At 44.4% G+C, this 15,022-nt stretch overlaps 1 protein-coding gene and 1 long non-coding RNA gene across 3 annotated transcripts; one reads left to right on the top strand and one right to left on the bottom strand.

Moving 5' to 3' along the window:
• Window positions 1-298: 298 nt before the first annotated feature.
• Window positions 299-2,375, bottom strand: LOC106567243 (uncharacterized). The gene is made up of 4 exons (XR_006758565.2): window positions 2,232-2,375; window positions 1,785-1,816; window positions 1,610-1,679; window positions 299-769 (listed from the first exon to the last, which is right to left on the bottom strand). It is a non-coding gene; the product is annotated as an uncharacterized LOC106567243 (long non-coding RNA).
• A 3,054-nt stretch (window positions 2,376-5,429) lies between these two features.
• Window positions 5,430-13,708, top strand: LOC106567242 (WD repeat-containing protein 13). Of its 2 annotated transcripts, none has more exons than XM_014136301.3 (10): window positions 5,430-5,518; window positions 8,414-8,501; window positions 8,884-9,115; window positions 9,384-9,493; window positions 11,231-11,361; window positions 11,465-11,772; window positions 11,885-12,065; window positions 12,216-12,357; window positions 12,581-12,699; window positions 12,962-13,708. In XM_014136301.3, exons 2-10 carry the CDS (start codon window positions 8,461-8,463, stop codon window positions 13,144-13,146), a joined length of 1,449 nt encoding a protein of 482 aa, XP_013991776.1. In that variant the 5' UTR covers window positions 5,430-5,518; window positions 8,414-8,460; the 3' UTR covers window positions 13,147-13,708. The 2 variants fall into 2 exon arrangements, with proteins under 2 accessions (XP_013991776.1, XP_013991777.1); XM_014136302.3 differs by lacking the exon at window positions 5,430-5,518 and adding an exon at window positions 5,840-6,065.
• The last annotated feature ends 1,314 nt before the right edge of the window (window positions 13,709-15,022 follow it).

Raw genomic sequence — 15,022 nt, 5'->3', positions numbered from 1 at the left:
TACATTTTTAAACCATGTTTTGAGGCTATAAAGTGTTTGTTTTTTACAAACATTGGAGTTAAACAAGCTTATATTTTGGGTTCTCGTGGAGTGTGACAGTTGAACTAAGCTCATGAGGCATTTATAAGTTATATTCTTCAAGAATCAATGGGTATATATCATTCATTTATGAGTCCAAAAACTGACTTAGCAACTAAGGATTCTAGCTTAAAGTAAACAATTTCTGCCAAGCAGACCTGTTCTAACATGGCATTCAAAAACATATATTATGTGAACATGTAACAAGAAACTGCTGAACTGTTTTAGGAAAAAGGTATTTATTTTCTTATTTACAAGAATGGTTTGGACATTTGATCAAAATAAGGAACTTTGGTTGGGAAGAGGGAAAGATTGGGAGTGGTCAAGGTTTCACTTTCTGGGGAACATTGGCTGGGTTTGACCTTGTGTCCGTCCATTTCTAGTAGTTCTACAATCCAGAGCAGACAATGAGCGAGGGGAAACAGGTTGGGAAAAACGGTCACACACAGTGGATCACTGATGGATGGAAATCTGGGTCACTTTCTGCTCTTGTGAGAGCAAGTGGGCACAGTTGTGTATCAAGACGGGGCCTGTATGCAGTTCCAAGGGAGATGGGGAGAGGATGGGAGGCTGCTTTTCAGCCTTGCCTGCCCCAAGGACCGCCATGTTTGCGACGGCAGGATCCCAGCAGAGTCTCCAGAGCCATCTTCACAAATGCCTGGAAATTATTGCTTCTCTCCCTTCGGCTGTCCTGCGAGGGGACGGAACACAGAAATAGACAGAGGCCATGCTTCTCACATAACAATGGGTGTGATAGCCAAGTGTAATTAATTTGGTCCAGCTCTCCAATCATTTTGAGAGCAAGGACTGGATTGAGTTCACTTAAACTTAGAAAATGAAACATGAGGCTGTTAAGTTCTACGGGATCGGTGACCCCCCCCCGCACGGGACGGTTGAGCTAATGTGCGCTAATGTGATTAGCATGAGGTTGTAAGTAACAAGAACATTTCCCAGGTCATAGACATATCTGATATGGGCAGAAAGCTTAAATTCTTGTTAATCTAACTGCACTGTCCAATTTACAGTAGCTATTACAGTGAAAGAATACCATGCTATTGTTTGAAGAGAGTGCACAGTTATGAATTTGAAAATGTATCAATAAACCAATTAGGCACATTTAGGCAGACTTGATACTACATTTTGAACAGAAATGCAATGGTTCATTAGACCAGTCTAAAGCTTTGCTCATACACTGCTGCCATCTAGTTGCCAAAATCTAAATTGCACCTAAACTGGAATAATACATTATGGCCTTTCTCTATTTCATAGATGAAAAAAAAGCATGATTTTTTTCTTTGTATTATCTTTTACCAGATCTAATGTGTTATATTCTCCTACATTAATTTCACATTTCCACAAACTTCAAAGTGTTTTCAAATGGTATCAAGAATATGCATATCCTTGCTTCAGGTCCTGAGCTAGATTTGGGTATGTCATTTTAGGCGACAATTGAAAAAAAGGGTCCAATCCTTAAGAGGTTTTAAAGACCATGATCCTCCTACCCTCGGTCCTAGATTAGTCTAATGCTTACCTCCTTGCTTTTTGTTATCATCTCCTTTCTGATCAGCTTTCTTCGGTTGCTCCTTAGGACTCTGAGGTTGCTGTGGAGATTAAATGGGGGGGGGGGGGATTAAATTTAGAGAAACTCAAACTTGAATGTTTAACTTACAATGAATGAGGACTATGTACTGGTTTCTTGTTCTTACCTTGGTAGCTGATTTCTTGTCAGATTTGTTACCTGCAAATTATGAAAGAATGTTGATGTATTATTCTTTAGAATAACTGTCCCCTTCATGATGATCCAGGTAAGAAGAGGGTGCATTTTCTTTTCGATTTTGCAATAATGTTCATATAGTCAAGTCAATTTATGACTGTAGGGGAGACTTAGGGAATTTAACACGTTTTATCTTTGACTTTATTACTGAGTCTAATTGATCTAGATGGATAGTCCCAAATTCATCATTTAGCTTTTGACAGTTCATGAATAAAATAAAACACAAATATAGCACTGGCCTAAATTCACTACATTATACACTGCCTTGAGAAAAGCCTTTATATATAATAATGTATTCTCTATAAAATAATAATAATATGCTATAGCCTAATACAAATATATAGGCTACATGAAAGCATAAAAACTACTTTAGAAATACCTTTTGTTCCGGGCATTTTGGCTGTGCTCCAAAGTCTGTGTGTAATTTAGAAAACTCAGTGCTTATGTGGCGTCCAAATCGCTCATTTATGGCTCCAGCACCTGAATGCTCCCTTCACCGGGGCCCCTTCGGGAAAGAGCGCAGGGAAAAAGCAAAGAGCCCCGTCAGCCGCGCGAGAGGCACACTGTCCTGCGGGCCTTTGCTGAGCTCAGGCGAAACGTCTGAGCGCGCGACCCAAACTCATAATCCCACCATTGTTTGGACGATGAGCTGTGTCATTGTCCTCAATTTCAACAACAATAAATCGTTTTTGTCATATGCTATTGTTTTAGGCATACTGGCCTACATAGAGATAATATTATGTATATGTATTATTTATGTTTTTGCTTTGGAAGCACTTTTAGATTGTTATGAAAAGCGCTGAAGTCTAATAAAAAGCATGAGCCGGAACACAACCAGATAAATTACTTTGTGTAGAGGTGCTGACTAACGGTGAATAAACTGTAAGCTATAAAAATAAATTCATGACATTCTATATATAAACTCCCAGTAAATTATTAGGTAAACCACCAATGTCTCTGCATCACTGCCTTCTTCAGTGTAATGTCATGAATGCTTGAACCAGGTTATATAGACAAACAGTGCAATTAGTGCCAACAATGTCAATAGTGAGGGTTGTGCCATAATTATTAAGTTGATGAGTATTAATTGAGGGAAACTGTTAAAAGACAATAGTTTACAGCAAGTTGAGTATACTAGGCTAGTATCATCATATGGCAACATAACTAGATATTTTACATAATATTAGCATCAACATACATACATTTAATTGTTTCCAATTTCATTTCAATTTTTGGTTACATGTAATCTTTTGGCTCAACCATAATGCATAATAAGCATCATCAAAAGGGGGGACAAAAACTGATAAACTGTAGAAATAATATATTCATTTATCAGACTTATTGATAAAAAAAGGAGAACTGTTCATAAGAAGGGCCTGAGATCAAAGTCAATATTCAGACCACTAGGGGTCAATGTTTTTTTTTATCCAGCAGGCCTCCCCCTGTAGTATTAGGATCTCGATGCTACCTCCTCTCCTTGGTAGAGTAACATGCTCAATACCTGTTTTTTGAGGGAGGAGATGGTTAGCTTAAACAAAGTGAGCTGTTACTGAATAGTCAGTGTTCTTACATCTGATTGCGCTGCGGTGTTCAGCTATGCGTTGTTTTAATTGTCTTTTCGTTTGTCCTACGTAGGCTTTCACACATGAACAGGTGATGAGATAGATTACTCCCTTTGTCTTGCATGAGATGATACTCCTAACAGGGAGTTTTTTTTTACCTGTATGTGGGTGTCTGAAGAAGGATGTTTTTGGTAGACCATACAGGTTTGTACTCAGGGTGTGGTGTGTTGGCCTTGGCCAACTCTCCTGCTATCTCTCTCAGAATGACCTTCTTGATCCTAATCAGTCAGGTTTCAAGACTGGGCATTCAACTGAGACTGCTCTTCTCTGTGTCACGGAGGCTCTCCGCACTGCTAAAGCTAACTCTCTCTCCTCTGCTCTCATCCTTCTAGACCTATCTGCTGCCTTTGATACTGTGAACCATCAGATCCTCCTCTCCACCCTCTCCGAGTTGGGCATCTCCGGCGCGGCCCACGCTTGGATTGCGTCCTACCTGACAGGTCGCTCCTACCAGGTGGCGTGGCGAGAATCTGTCTCCGCACCATGCGCTCTCACCACTGGTGTCCCCCAGGGCTCTGTTCTAGGCCCTCTCCTATTCTCGCTATACACCAAGTCACTTGGCTCTGTCATATCCTCACATGGTCTCTCCTATCATTGCTATGCAGACGACACACAATTAATCTTCTCCTTTCCCCCTTCTGATAACCAGGCGGCGAATCGCATCTCTGCATGTCTGTCAGACATATCAGTGTGGATGACGGATCACCAGCTCAAGCTGAACCTCGGCAAGACGGAGCTGCTCTTCCTCCCGGGGAAGGACTGCCCGTTCCATGATCTCGCCATCACGGTTGACAACTCCCTTGTGTCCTCCTCCCAGAGTGCTAAGAACCTTGGCGTGATCCTGGACAACACCCTGTCGTTCTCCACTAACATCAAGGCGGTGACCCGATCCTGTAGGTTCATGCTCTACAACATTCGCAGAGTACGACCCTGCCTCACACAGGAAGCGGCGCAGGTCCTAATCCAGGCACTTGTCATCTCCCGTCTGGATTACTGCAACTCGCTGTTGGCTGGGCTCCCTGCCTGTGCCATTAAACCCCTACAACTCATCCAGAACGCCGCAGCCCGTCTGGTGTTCAACCTTCCCAAGTTCTCTCATGTCACCCCGCTCCTCCGCTCTCTCCACTGGCTTCCAGTTGAAGCTCGCATCCGCTACAAGACCATGGTGATTGCCTACGGAGCTGTGAAGGGAACGGCACCTCCATACCTTCAGGCTCTGATCAGGCCCTACACCCAAACAAGGGCACTGCGTTCATCCACCTCTGGCCTGCTGGCCCCCCTACCTCTGAGGAAGCACAGTTCCCGCTCAGCCCAGTCAAAACTGTTCGCTGCTCAGGCACCCCAATGGTGGAACAAGCTCCCTCACAACGCCAGGACAGCGGAGTCAATCACCACCTTCCGGAGTCACCTGAAACCCCACCTCTTTAAGGAATACCTAGGATAGGATAAAGTAATCCTTCCCCCCCCCCCCCCCCCTTAAAAGATTTAGATGCACTATTGTAAAGTGGTTGTTCCACTGGATATCATAAGGTGAATGCACCAATTTGTAAGTCGCTCTGGATAAGAGCGTCTGCTAAATGACTTAAATGTAAATGTAAATGTGTGTTGCGGTCAAGGTCTCCACCTAGTGATGAAATATAGAAGTAGAACCAGTAAAAAACTATTGGAAAACTGGGCAAGCTTTTATCAACTACAGTAGGTGTAATTGATATACAACCATTACTATATAATATATGTTGAATATGTTGGGTATTGGAAAATAAACAGAGCTAAGCAAAACTTGGGATAACAACAAAAAACGCTTAGGCATTTCTTTGGGAAATGCCCTAATTGCCATGGTTTCCTGGTTTATTAAAGACTGTACGAACTCTGCGTACATATATTTTGGCGTACAGACGTATTATTTGATTTGTAAATCATATTGATTGCGTTTAAACAACGCTACGTCAGCCATATGTTTTACAAGTCAGCGTAGCTGCGCAAGTGGGCAGGATCAATGGTGTCACATAATTTGACACTGACAGCGAAACGCTAAGGAAGGAAGGTGAGCTGTCTGAGGTTTTCTTTATATGTTGAATGTCATTTTTTTTATGGAAAAGGACGTAGTTTAAATTGCTTTTGAAGAAAAACAAAATCAGTCCGCTAAGTAGCATTTGAGGACAGAGGCGTCTAGTTATCATCAGACATGGCTAGCAAGCAACTGTAGCTAGCCCCATATTTGACTAAAGGAGCCTAACATTAACTTACTCCTTAGTACAGGGACCTTACATGTTCTTGTTAAAGGGCAAATTGGCTTTGGAAGCAAAAACAACCAAAATCTTTATCTAAACGTAAATTGATTCTCAATTGCGGTACGGTTCTAGAAACATAACCCTCTACTTTCATATCACATTAAAAAAAATCACAAATGCAAAAGACACACTTACTGTACAGTGTTTTTCAGTGACAACACATTTGTGGTGTCTGTCTAACCTTTACACACAGGTGTTCTGAGACGCAGATAACGAATTAGCACAGGTAGTCCACTCTTTCATCTTTATAAGCGCTCAAACATGGAAATATGGCCATGTGGGAACCCTAACCCTATAAAGGTGTGTATCAATTTAACCTTTTTGTTTTTTGAAAATGATTTCATGCTGATATGAAAGATAAGGTCCTTATGCTTCAAAAACTTAAGGCAAGCAATGCATGTTAATGTTCAGACCAATCGTTACGGCTCTAGTCTTAACAAAACTTCCCCCTGCAGAAGACCCCTTCTTCAATGACTTACACTACATGACCAAAAGTGTGGACAGCTGTTCGTCGATTATCTCATTCCAAAATCATGGGCATTAATATGGAGTTGGTCCCACCTTTTCTGCTATAACAGCCTTCACTCTTCAGGGAAGGCTTTCCACTAGATGTTTGAATATTGCTGCGGGGACTTGCTTCCATTCAGCCACAAGAGCATTAGTGAGGCACTGATGTTTGGCCATATACCTGGCTCACAGTCAGTGTTCCAATTCATCCCAAAGGTGTTTGAGGTCAGGGCTCTGTGCAGGCCAGTCAAGTTCTTCCACGCCGATCTCTACAAACCATTTCTGTATGGACCTCACTTTGTGCATTGGGGCATTGTCATGCTGAAACAGGGAAGGGCCTTCCCTAAACCGTTGCCACAAACAGTTGGAAGCACAGAATCGTCTAGATCTAGAATGTAATTGTATGCTGTAGCGTTAAGATTTCCCTTCTCTGCAACTAAGGGGCCTAGCCCGAACCCTGAAAAATAGCCCCAGAACATTACGCCTTCTACACCAAACTTGGCACTATGCATTGAGGCAGGTAGCATTCTCCTGGCATCCATCAAGTCCAGACTTGTCTGTTGGACTGTTAGATGGTAAAGCATGATTCATCACTCCAGCGAATGCGTTTCCACTGCTCCAGAGTCCAATGGCAGCGAGCTTTACACCACTCCAGCCAACGCTTGGCATTACGCATTTGTGTAACAGTTTAGCTTCTGTTCCTCTCTTCGCCCCTACCTGGGCTCGAACCAGGGACCCTCTGCACACATCGACAACAGCCACCCTCGAAGCATCGTTACCCATCGCTCCACAAAAGCCGCAGCCCTTGCAGAGTAAGGGGAACAACTACTTCAAGGTCTGAGCGAGTGACGTCACCGATTGAAACGCTATTAGCGCGCACCACCGCTAACCATTTCACATCGGTTACACTCACCCCCCTTTTGACCTCCTCCTTTTCCGCAGCAACCAGTGATCCGGGTCACAGCACCAATGTAACAGTGTAGCTTCCTTCCCTCTCCTCGCCCCTACCTGAGCTCAAACCAGGGAGCCTCTGCACACATTGACAACAGCCACCTTCGAAGCATCGTTACCCATCGCTCAACAAAAGCCACAGCCCTTGCTGAGCAAGGGGAACAACTACTTCAAGATCTCAGAGCGAGTGACGTCACCGATTGAAACGCTAATAGCACGCACCACCGCTAACTAGCTAGCCATTTCACCTCCGTTACACATGGTGATCTTAGGCTTGTGTGCAGCTGCTCGGCCATGTTGAATGTTACTTAGCTCTTCAGTAAGGCCATTCTACTTCCAATGTTTGTCTTTGGAGATTGCAAGGCTGTGTGCTCGATTTTTATACACCTGTAAGCAATGGGTGTGTCTGAAATAGCCGAATCCACTAAATTGAAGGGGTGTCCACATACTTTTGTATATGTAATGGAACTGAGTCATGGTCAAGGCCTAGCATAGCTGTTTTCACATAGTATAAGCACTTTGAAGCCGACGTTCGTGAGCAGTCTCATAGACTAACTGGGTCGGTTAGCAAGTTTGTTTTGTGGCATCTACATAAAACATTTCGGCACCGTTTCTGTCTTTTGTCATTGATATTCTATGACTAACAATGTAGCTGTTATAATAGGGCAACCCTTTAATGTCAAGAAGTCAATCGCTGGATTGTGTCTGTTTCTACCTGTCCTGTTATGACAGAGCAGCTACCATCTGGAACACAAATTACATTACACTGTGCCCAATGCTGGCTTTCTTTGCCGTTGTAGCTAGATCCCGTGATCAATGCCGCTGTGGCGAGATCCCGTGATCAATGCCGCTGTGGCGAGATCCCGTGATCAATGCCGCTGTGGCGAGATCCCGTGATCAATGCCGCTGTGGCGAGATCCCATGATCAATGCCGCTGTGGCGAGATCCCGTGATCAATGCCGCTGTGGCGAGATCCCGTGATCAATGCCGCTGTGGCGAGATCCCGTGATCAATGCCGTTGTGGCGAGATCCCGTGATCAATGCCGCTGTGGCGAGATCCCCTAATGCCGATCTAGCTGGCAGTGTTCTGTACCACACACTCTGGACTCTGGAGGCTAAATTGAATTAGCGTTCATGTAGCTTACTCCCCTACCATTCTCTAATTAGCTGTGCTGTTTATGTGTTTATAGGGATCTGCCCTGGCCGTGGCGTCCTCTCTACCTTGAATGTTTGTGGAATGGCTGCAGTTTGGCAGCAGGTGTTGGCAGTGGACGCAAGGTAAGTCTTTAATTTAATGAACGGGTGGCACGGCATGGCCTCAGAGTACTGATACAAACAAGTCTACTGATACAAATCTTGCATGGATTGCTGTCTAGGGATAGCCTGGTTAAACCAGACTGACCTCTGCTGAAACAATGGTGAGCGCAGTCGTTAGTCTGGTTAAACCAGGCTAGCCAAGGGCCTTGATTGTAGTAAAACTGCTGTCAGCATGTTTGTATTAGTGAATAGTATACCTAATACTTATACATCAGTCCTCAGTTCAAGCAAAATGATCTAAAGAGAGGTACAAAGTGAGAAATTACCATTCAAAGATCCTACTGTTGCTAATAACTGTTGTCTGTCTCTCTCTCACTACCCCCTTCCCATGATCCCTTCACAGATACAACGCTTACCGCACACCTACGTTCCCACAGTTCCGCACGCAATACATCCGCCGGCGCAGCCAGCTGCTCAGGGAGAACGCCAAGTGTGGCTTTGAGCCAGCGCTGCGCAGGCGTTACGTGAGGCTGCGCAGCCAGCTGCTGGGCTTGCGCTACGGACCCCTGTCTGAACAGAGCAGCTTCAGGGCCAGCAGTGTGCGCAGCTCCCGCACCACACTGGACCGCATGGAGGTTAGACTGAGAGAAGGGCAGAGGGAGAGCGAGACAGACAGAAAGAGAATACTGTCAATAAGTAGTTTGAACAGTCAAGATTAGACTGAGATGAGATGCCGACAAGGTAAATTGAGATGGAGGGAGAAAGACAAACGTAGGCAGTCTCGGTTGATGTAGGCAGGTTGAGAAAATGATTGTTTTTATAAGGCCTTAAGGTAAGTCTCTCACTACTTGCACTCACTCCATTTGGTCTGCTTGCTCTTTCTCCCACCCTCTTTCTTGACAGGACTTTGAGGAGGACCCCCGTGCTCAGGGGCCTCGTGGTCACCGTCGATCGGTGAGCAGAGGCTCCTACCAGTTACAGGCCCAGATGAACAGGGCAGTCTACGATGAGAGGTAACCCCAGCCACTCCTGACTGACCCCATTCATCCTTTAGTCTCTTTTCTTTTGAAACACTGCATTGTTTCATCATTATAAGCACAGCATTTCAATGAGTCATGGTCCAATGTGAAATACACTGCTCAAAAAAATAAAGGGAACACTTAAACAACACAATGTAACTCCAAGTCAATCACACTTCTGTGAAATCAAACTGTCCACTTAGGAAGCAACACTGATTGACAATACATTTCACATGCTGTTGTGCAAATGGAATAGACAACAGGTGGAAATTATAGGCAATTAGCAAGACACCTCCAATAAAGGAGTGGTTCTGCAGGTGGGGACCACAGACCATTTCTCAGTTCCTATGCTTCCTGGCTGATGTTTTGGTCACTTTTGAATGCTGCCGGTGCTTTCACTCTAGTGGTAGCATGAGACGGAGTCTACAACCCACACAAGTGGCTCAGGTAGTGCAGCTCATCCAGGATGGCACATCAATGCGAGCTGTGGCAAGAAGGTTTGCTGTGTCTGTCAGCGTAGTGTCCAGAGCATGGAGGCGCTACCAGGAGACAGGCCAGTACATCAGGAGACGTGGAGGAGGCCGTAGGAGGGCAACAACCCAGCAGTAGGACCGCTACCTCCGCCTTTGTGCAAGGAGGAGCAGGAGGAGCACTGCCAGAGCCCTGCAAAATGACCTCCAGCAGGCCACAAATGTGTATGTGTCTGCTCAAACGGTCAGAAACAGACTCCATGAGGGTGGTATGAGGGCCCGATGTCCACAGGTGGGGGTTGTGCTTACAGCCCAACACCGTGCAGGACGTTTGGCATTTGCCAGAGATCACCAAGATTGGCAAATTCGCCACTGGCGCCCTGTGCTCTTCACAGATGAAAGCAGGTTCACACTGAGCACGTGACAGAGTCTGGAGACGCCGTGGAGAACGTTCTGCTGCCTGCAACATCCTCCAGCATGACCGGTTTGGCGGTGGGTCAGTCATGGTGTGGGGTGGCATTTCTTTGGGGGGCCGCACAGCCCTCCATGTGCTCGCCAGATGTAGCCTGACTGCCATTAGGTACCGAGATGAGATCCTCAGACCCCTTGTGAGACCATATGCTGGTGCGGTTGGCCCTGGGTTCCGCCTAATGCAAGACAATGCTAGACCTCATGTGGCTGGAGTGTGTCAGCAGTTCCTGCAAGAGGAAGGCATTGATGCTATGGACTGGCCCGCCCGTTCCCCAGACCTGAATCCAATTGAGCACATCTGGGACATCATGTCTCGCTCCATCCACCAACGCCACGTTGCACCACAGACTGTCCAGGAGTTGGCGGATGCTTTAGTCCAGGTCTGGGAGGAGATCCCTCAGGAGACCATCCGCCACCTCATCAGGAGCATGCCCAGGCGTTGTAGGGAGGTCATACAGGCACGTGGAGGCCACACACACTACTGAGCCTCATTTTGACTTGTTTTAAGGACATTACATCAAAGTTGGATCAGCCTGTAGTGTGGTTTTCCACTTTAATTTTGAGTGTGACTCCAAATCCAGACCTCCATGGGTTGATAAATTGGATTTCCATTGATTATTTTTGTGTGATTTTGTTGTCAGCACATTCAACTATGTAAAGAAAAAAGTATTTAATAAGATTATTTCTTTCATTCAGATCTAGGATGTGTTATTTTAGTGTTCCCTTTATTTTTTTGAGCAGTATATATTATTCTTCCTGATTGGAAATGTTGATTTGTTTGTGCCTACAGGCCCTCAGGTGCCTTGGTGCCAACCTCTGTGGCAGAGGCTAGCCGTGCCATGGCCGGGGACACCACTCTGAGCGAGAACTATGCTTTTGCTGGCATGCACCACATATTTGACCAACACGTGGACGCTGCAGGTGAGTGGAAATGACAGTATGTGATGGAAAGATATCAATGCAGTTACCGACATATTTCTGTGTCTTATTTTCATGTTTTGTTGGGTTCCCTCTTCTCCTCTAGTTCCACGGCTGCAGTTTGCTAACGATGACAAGCACCTCCTAGCCTGCTGCTCATTGGACAGCACCCTGTCCATCATGACCCTGTTCTCGTCCCCGCCCAGTGTGAAGGTGATTCTGAAGGGTCACGCAGGTCCCGTCACCGACTTCGCTTGGTCCCTTAGCAACGACGTCATCGTGTCGACGTCAAAGGACGGGACGCTGCGTATTTGGAACACGGAGGATGGGAGGTGTATCCGTGAGGTCAGAGACCCTGAAGCCAGCGAACTGCTCTGCTGCACCTTCCAGCCCATGAACAACAACCTCACAGTGGTGAGTCATAGTAAAAGCGTTGTCTCTACAATGGCCAAACTCTCTTCCTTACGGCTTCCCTGACCTTCACCAATGCTCCCCCTGACCCCCTGACCTCTGTTCTGTCCTCCAGGTGGGGAACAGTAAGCAACTCCTGCAGGTGGTAAACATCTCCACAGGGAAGAAGGTGAAGGGAGGTTCTAGTAAGCTGACAGGACGGGTGTTGTCGATGTCCTTTGATGCCCCTGGGAGGATCCTGTGGGCCGGGGACGACAGGGGCAGCATATTCTCCTTCCTGTTTGACATGGCCACAGGTAGACTGAGGAAAAACCTCCCTGCTTGTTATGAATAATTAGTATGAATTAATTTTATTTATAAAGCACTTTATCAAAAACCCAAAGTACTAGGCCACAAACATAGGAAAGTGTTGTGTGTGTTTAACAACTCTGAATTTCAATCCACAGGGAAGCTGACCAAAGCCAAGCGGCTGGTTGTGAGTGAGGGCAGTTCCATCTGCAGCATCTCTGCCCGCTCCTGGATCAGCAGAGAGGCCCGAGACCCATCCCTGCTTATCAATGCCTGTGTCAACAAACTGCTACTCTACAGGTCACACACACACAGAGAGGCTCCATTAGTTATAATACAAACACTTAAAAATTAATTTAACTGTCGTAGTTTCATTAACTGCTGCATTTTGCATTGGAACGTGTATGTAATATCAGTGATACGTACTTGTATGCTATCGCATAAACAAGGAAGGCGTGATCCACTCTGTGCACTGCATGCTGAGTTGAGTTTGACTGGTTCTGTGACCCTCTCATCTTTACAGGGTGGTGGATAATGAAGGTACTCTGCAGCTGAAGACAAGCTTCCCCATCAAGCACGGGTCCCAGCCCCTCCACAGCATCTTCTGCCCTCTCATGTCGTTCAGACAGGGTGCCTGTGTTGGTATGAGCCTCAGTCACACTTCCTTACTCTCTGGTATAGATATTATAAACAAAAGTGCACCACACTTAGGAACATCAATTGTGTACTGGTTGTCAGTACATCAACTCACTGAAGCCAAAGATGAAAACATTCATAGGTCATAACATTCAGTTATAACATAGTTATAGCATAGGACCGTTCACACCAGTGTTCTCTCTCACTTGTCCCTCTTTCCTGATTTTCTCCTCTTTTTCCTCCCCCTTTTCTCCTATCTTTATTACAGTGACTGGCAGTGAGGATGCCTGTGTTTACTTCTTCGATGTGGAGCGCAACACTAAGGCCATAGTCAACAAGCTGCAGGGTCACGGTGGCCCAGTGCTGGACGTCAGCTTCAACTGTGACGAGAGTTTACTGGCCTCTGCTGATTCCACAGGCATGGTCATCATCTGGAGGCGGGAGCAGAAGTGATCAACCAATCACATACTCTACTGTCCAACCATATGCCAATATAACTTTACTTCTAGAATGTTAAATACAGTACAAGATTAAATGAACACTGACAATGTGCAATGAGGTAGTCAAGGAATATCTGTGTTGTCTAGGAGGTTTTAGTGGAGTTTTTAGGTTTTCAACATGGAAAGGAGAGCACTGCTTCTCACTGGAGGACCTGAGAGGCTTGCATGAGTCAAGATTAGGACACCTTGGTATAGAGTAGTAATGACGCAGAATAAGGAAATATTCTAATTGACAGACTTATTTATTCCTAATAAGTTCTGCATTTGCCTTCAAGCGTTTCCCATGTTTATTGTTTGACTTTGATGTGTCAATAACCCATCATAGAACTCAGTATTGACAATTCAGAATAACTACTGCATCAATAAAGACTGATCAAAATGATGAGACCATAAAAAAAATTGTGAGTGTTTGTATTTGCATTAGCCTGTGTTTGTCATTGAAGTCTTGCTGGTTGCAAATTACTATAATATATTTATGATATGCACATACTGAATAAAATAACCACTGTACATCACAGAGTTGCTTGTTTTGTTGAATTGCTAGTGTTTATTACAATGTAGCCATGTGTAAAATGTTTTTGTTTTCCACGCTTGAGCTACAGTAGAAGTCTATTGGTCATTGGGGCGTTCAATCTAAAATCGGATCCACCCAACCATTGGCTAACGTGAGCTCCTTGGATTCTGGCGGTGAAGTAAAGATGGCAGAATATTTAAAAGGTAAGGTCCCAAATTCTAAATAACAGGTTGGATTTGGTTTACTTTCCGTCTGCAATAACAGCTGTGCTGTGATAAGCACGCATTTTTAAATATAATATATCATTAAGTTGATTAGCAACATGGTGATGCAAAACAGTTTATGATATATTTGAAGTTAGCCTAGCTAGCTTGTAGCTAGTTAGCTGCACCTTGTTTGATTTTCATTAAACAGTAATGAATATAACTACCACCGCATTTAAATAGTTAGAAAAATAGCTATGCACATACAGATTGAAAACATAACTAAATGGAGTCGTAATGATAGTTCCTGATCGGAGCGAGCCATGTGTTGCTCTTTGTGTAACTGGCTTGTAACTCACTGCAGTGCCAAGTTGTATGTAAAGTGACAACGAGCCAGTTGGAGACACTCTGTCGTCAAGAAGGGATTGTGTGATTGGATCTGGGGGTCAACAAGAGACAAACGCACGACTTCGAAGTGTAGTACCCGTGTGACTACAAGAGGACACTTGTTCCTGGAAGGAAGAGAGCCAATCCAACGGGAGTACCGAAGGTTAGAACAAATTCTAACTATCAGTGATGGGAAAAGTACCCAATTGTCAGACTTGAGTAAAAGTAAAGATACCTTAATAGATAATGACTCAAGTAAAAGTGAAAGTCACCTAGTAAAATACTACTTGAGAAAGTCAAAAAGTATTTGGGTTGAAATATACTTAAGTATCAAAAGTAAATGTAATTGCTCAAATATACTTAAGTATTAAAAGTAAAATTATATATAATTTCAAATTTGTTATATTAAGCAAACCAGATGGCACGATTTTAATATAGAAATATATATATATATATATATATATTATATATATATATATATGTATATATTACACACGGATAGCCAAGGAGCACACTCCCAACACTCAGACATCATTTACAAACAAACCATTTGTGTTTAGTGAGTCTGCCAGATCAGAGGCAGTAGGGATGACCAGGGATGTTCTCTTGATACGTGTGTGAATTTGACAATTTTCCTGATCTGCTAAGCATTCAAAATGTAACAAGTACTTTTGGGTATCAGGGAAATGTATGGAGTAAAAAGTATATTATTTTCTTTAGGAATG

Source organism: Salmo salar, chromosome 13 (assembly GCF_965601325.2).
Source record: "Salmo salar chromosome 13, fSalSal1, whole genome shotgun sequence".
Classification (NCBI taxonomy): domain Eukaryota; kingdom Metazoa; phylum Chordata; class Actinopteri; order Salmoniformes; family Salmonidae; genus Salmo; species Salmo salar.
Note: the sequence above shows the minus strand (reverse complement) of the source record. Positions and strands in the feature narration are given on the sequence as shown.

What these genes read in the sequence shown, in the direction of transcription:
- LOC106567242 (XM_014136301.3), top strand. Translation starts at nt 8,461, where the DNA reads ATGGCTGCAGTTTGGCAGCAGGTGTTGGCAGTGGACGCAAG. An exon ending in AGGGCAGTCTACGATGAGAG is followed by an intron (nt 9,494 to 11,230) that starts GTAACCCCAGCC and finishes TTGTGCCTACAG; the next exon opens with GCCCTCAGGTGCCTTGGTGC. An exon ending in CCTGTTTGACATGGCCACAG is followed by an intron (nt 12,066 to 12,215) that starts GTAGACTGAGGA and finishes TTCAATCCACAG; the next exon opens with GGAAGCTGACCAAAGCCAAG.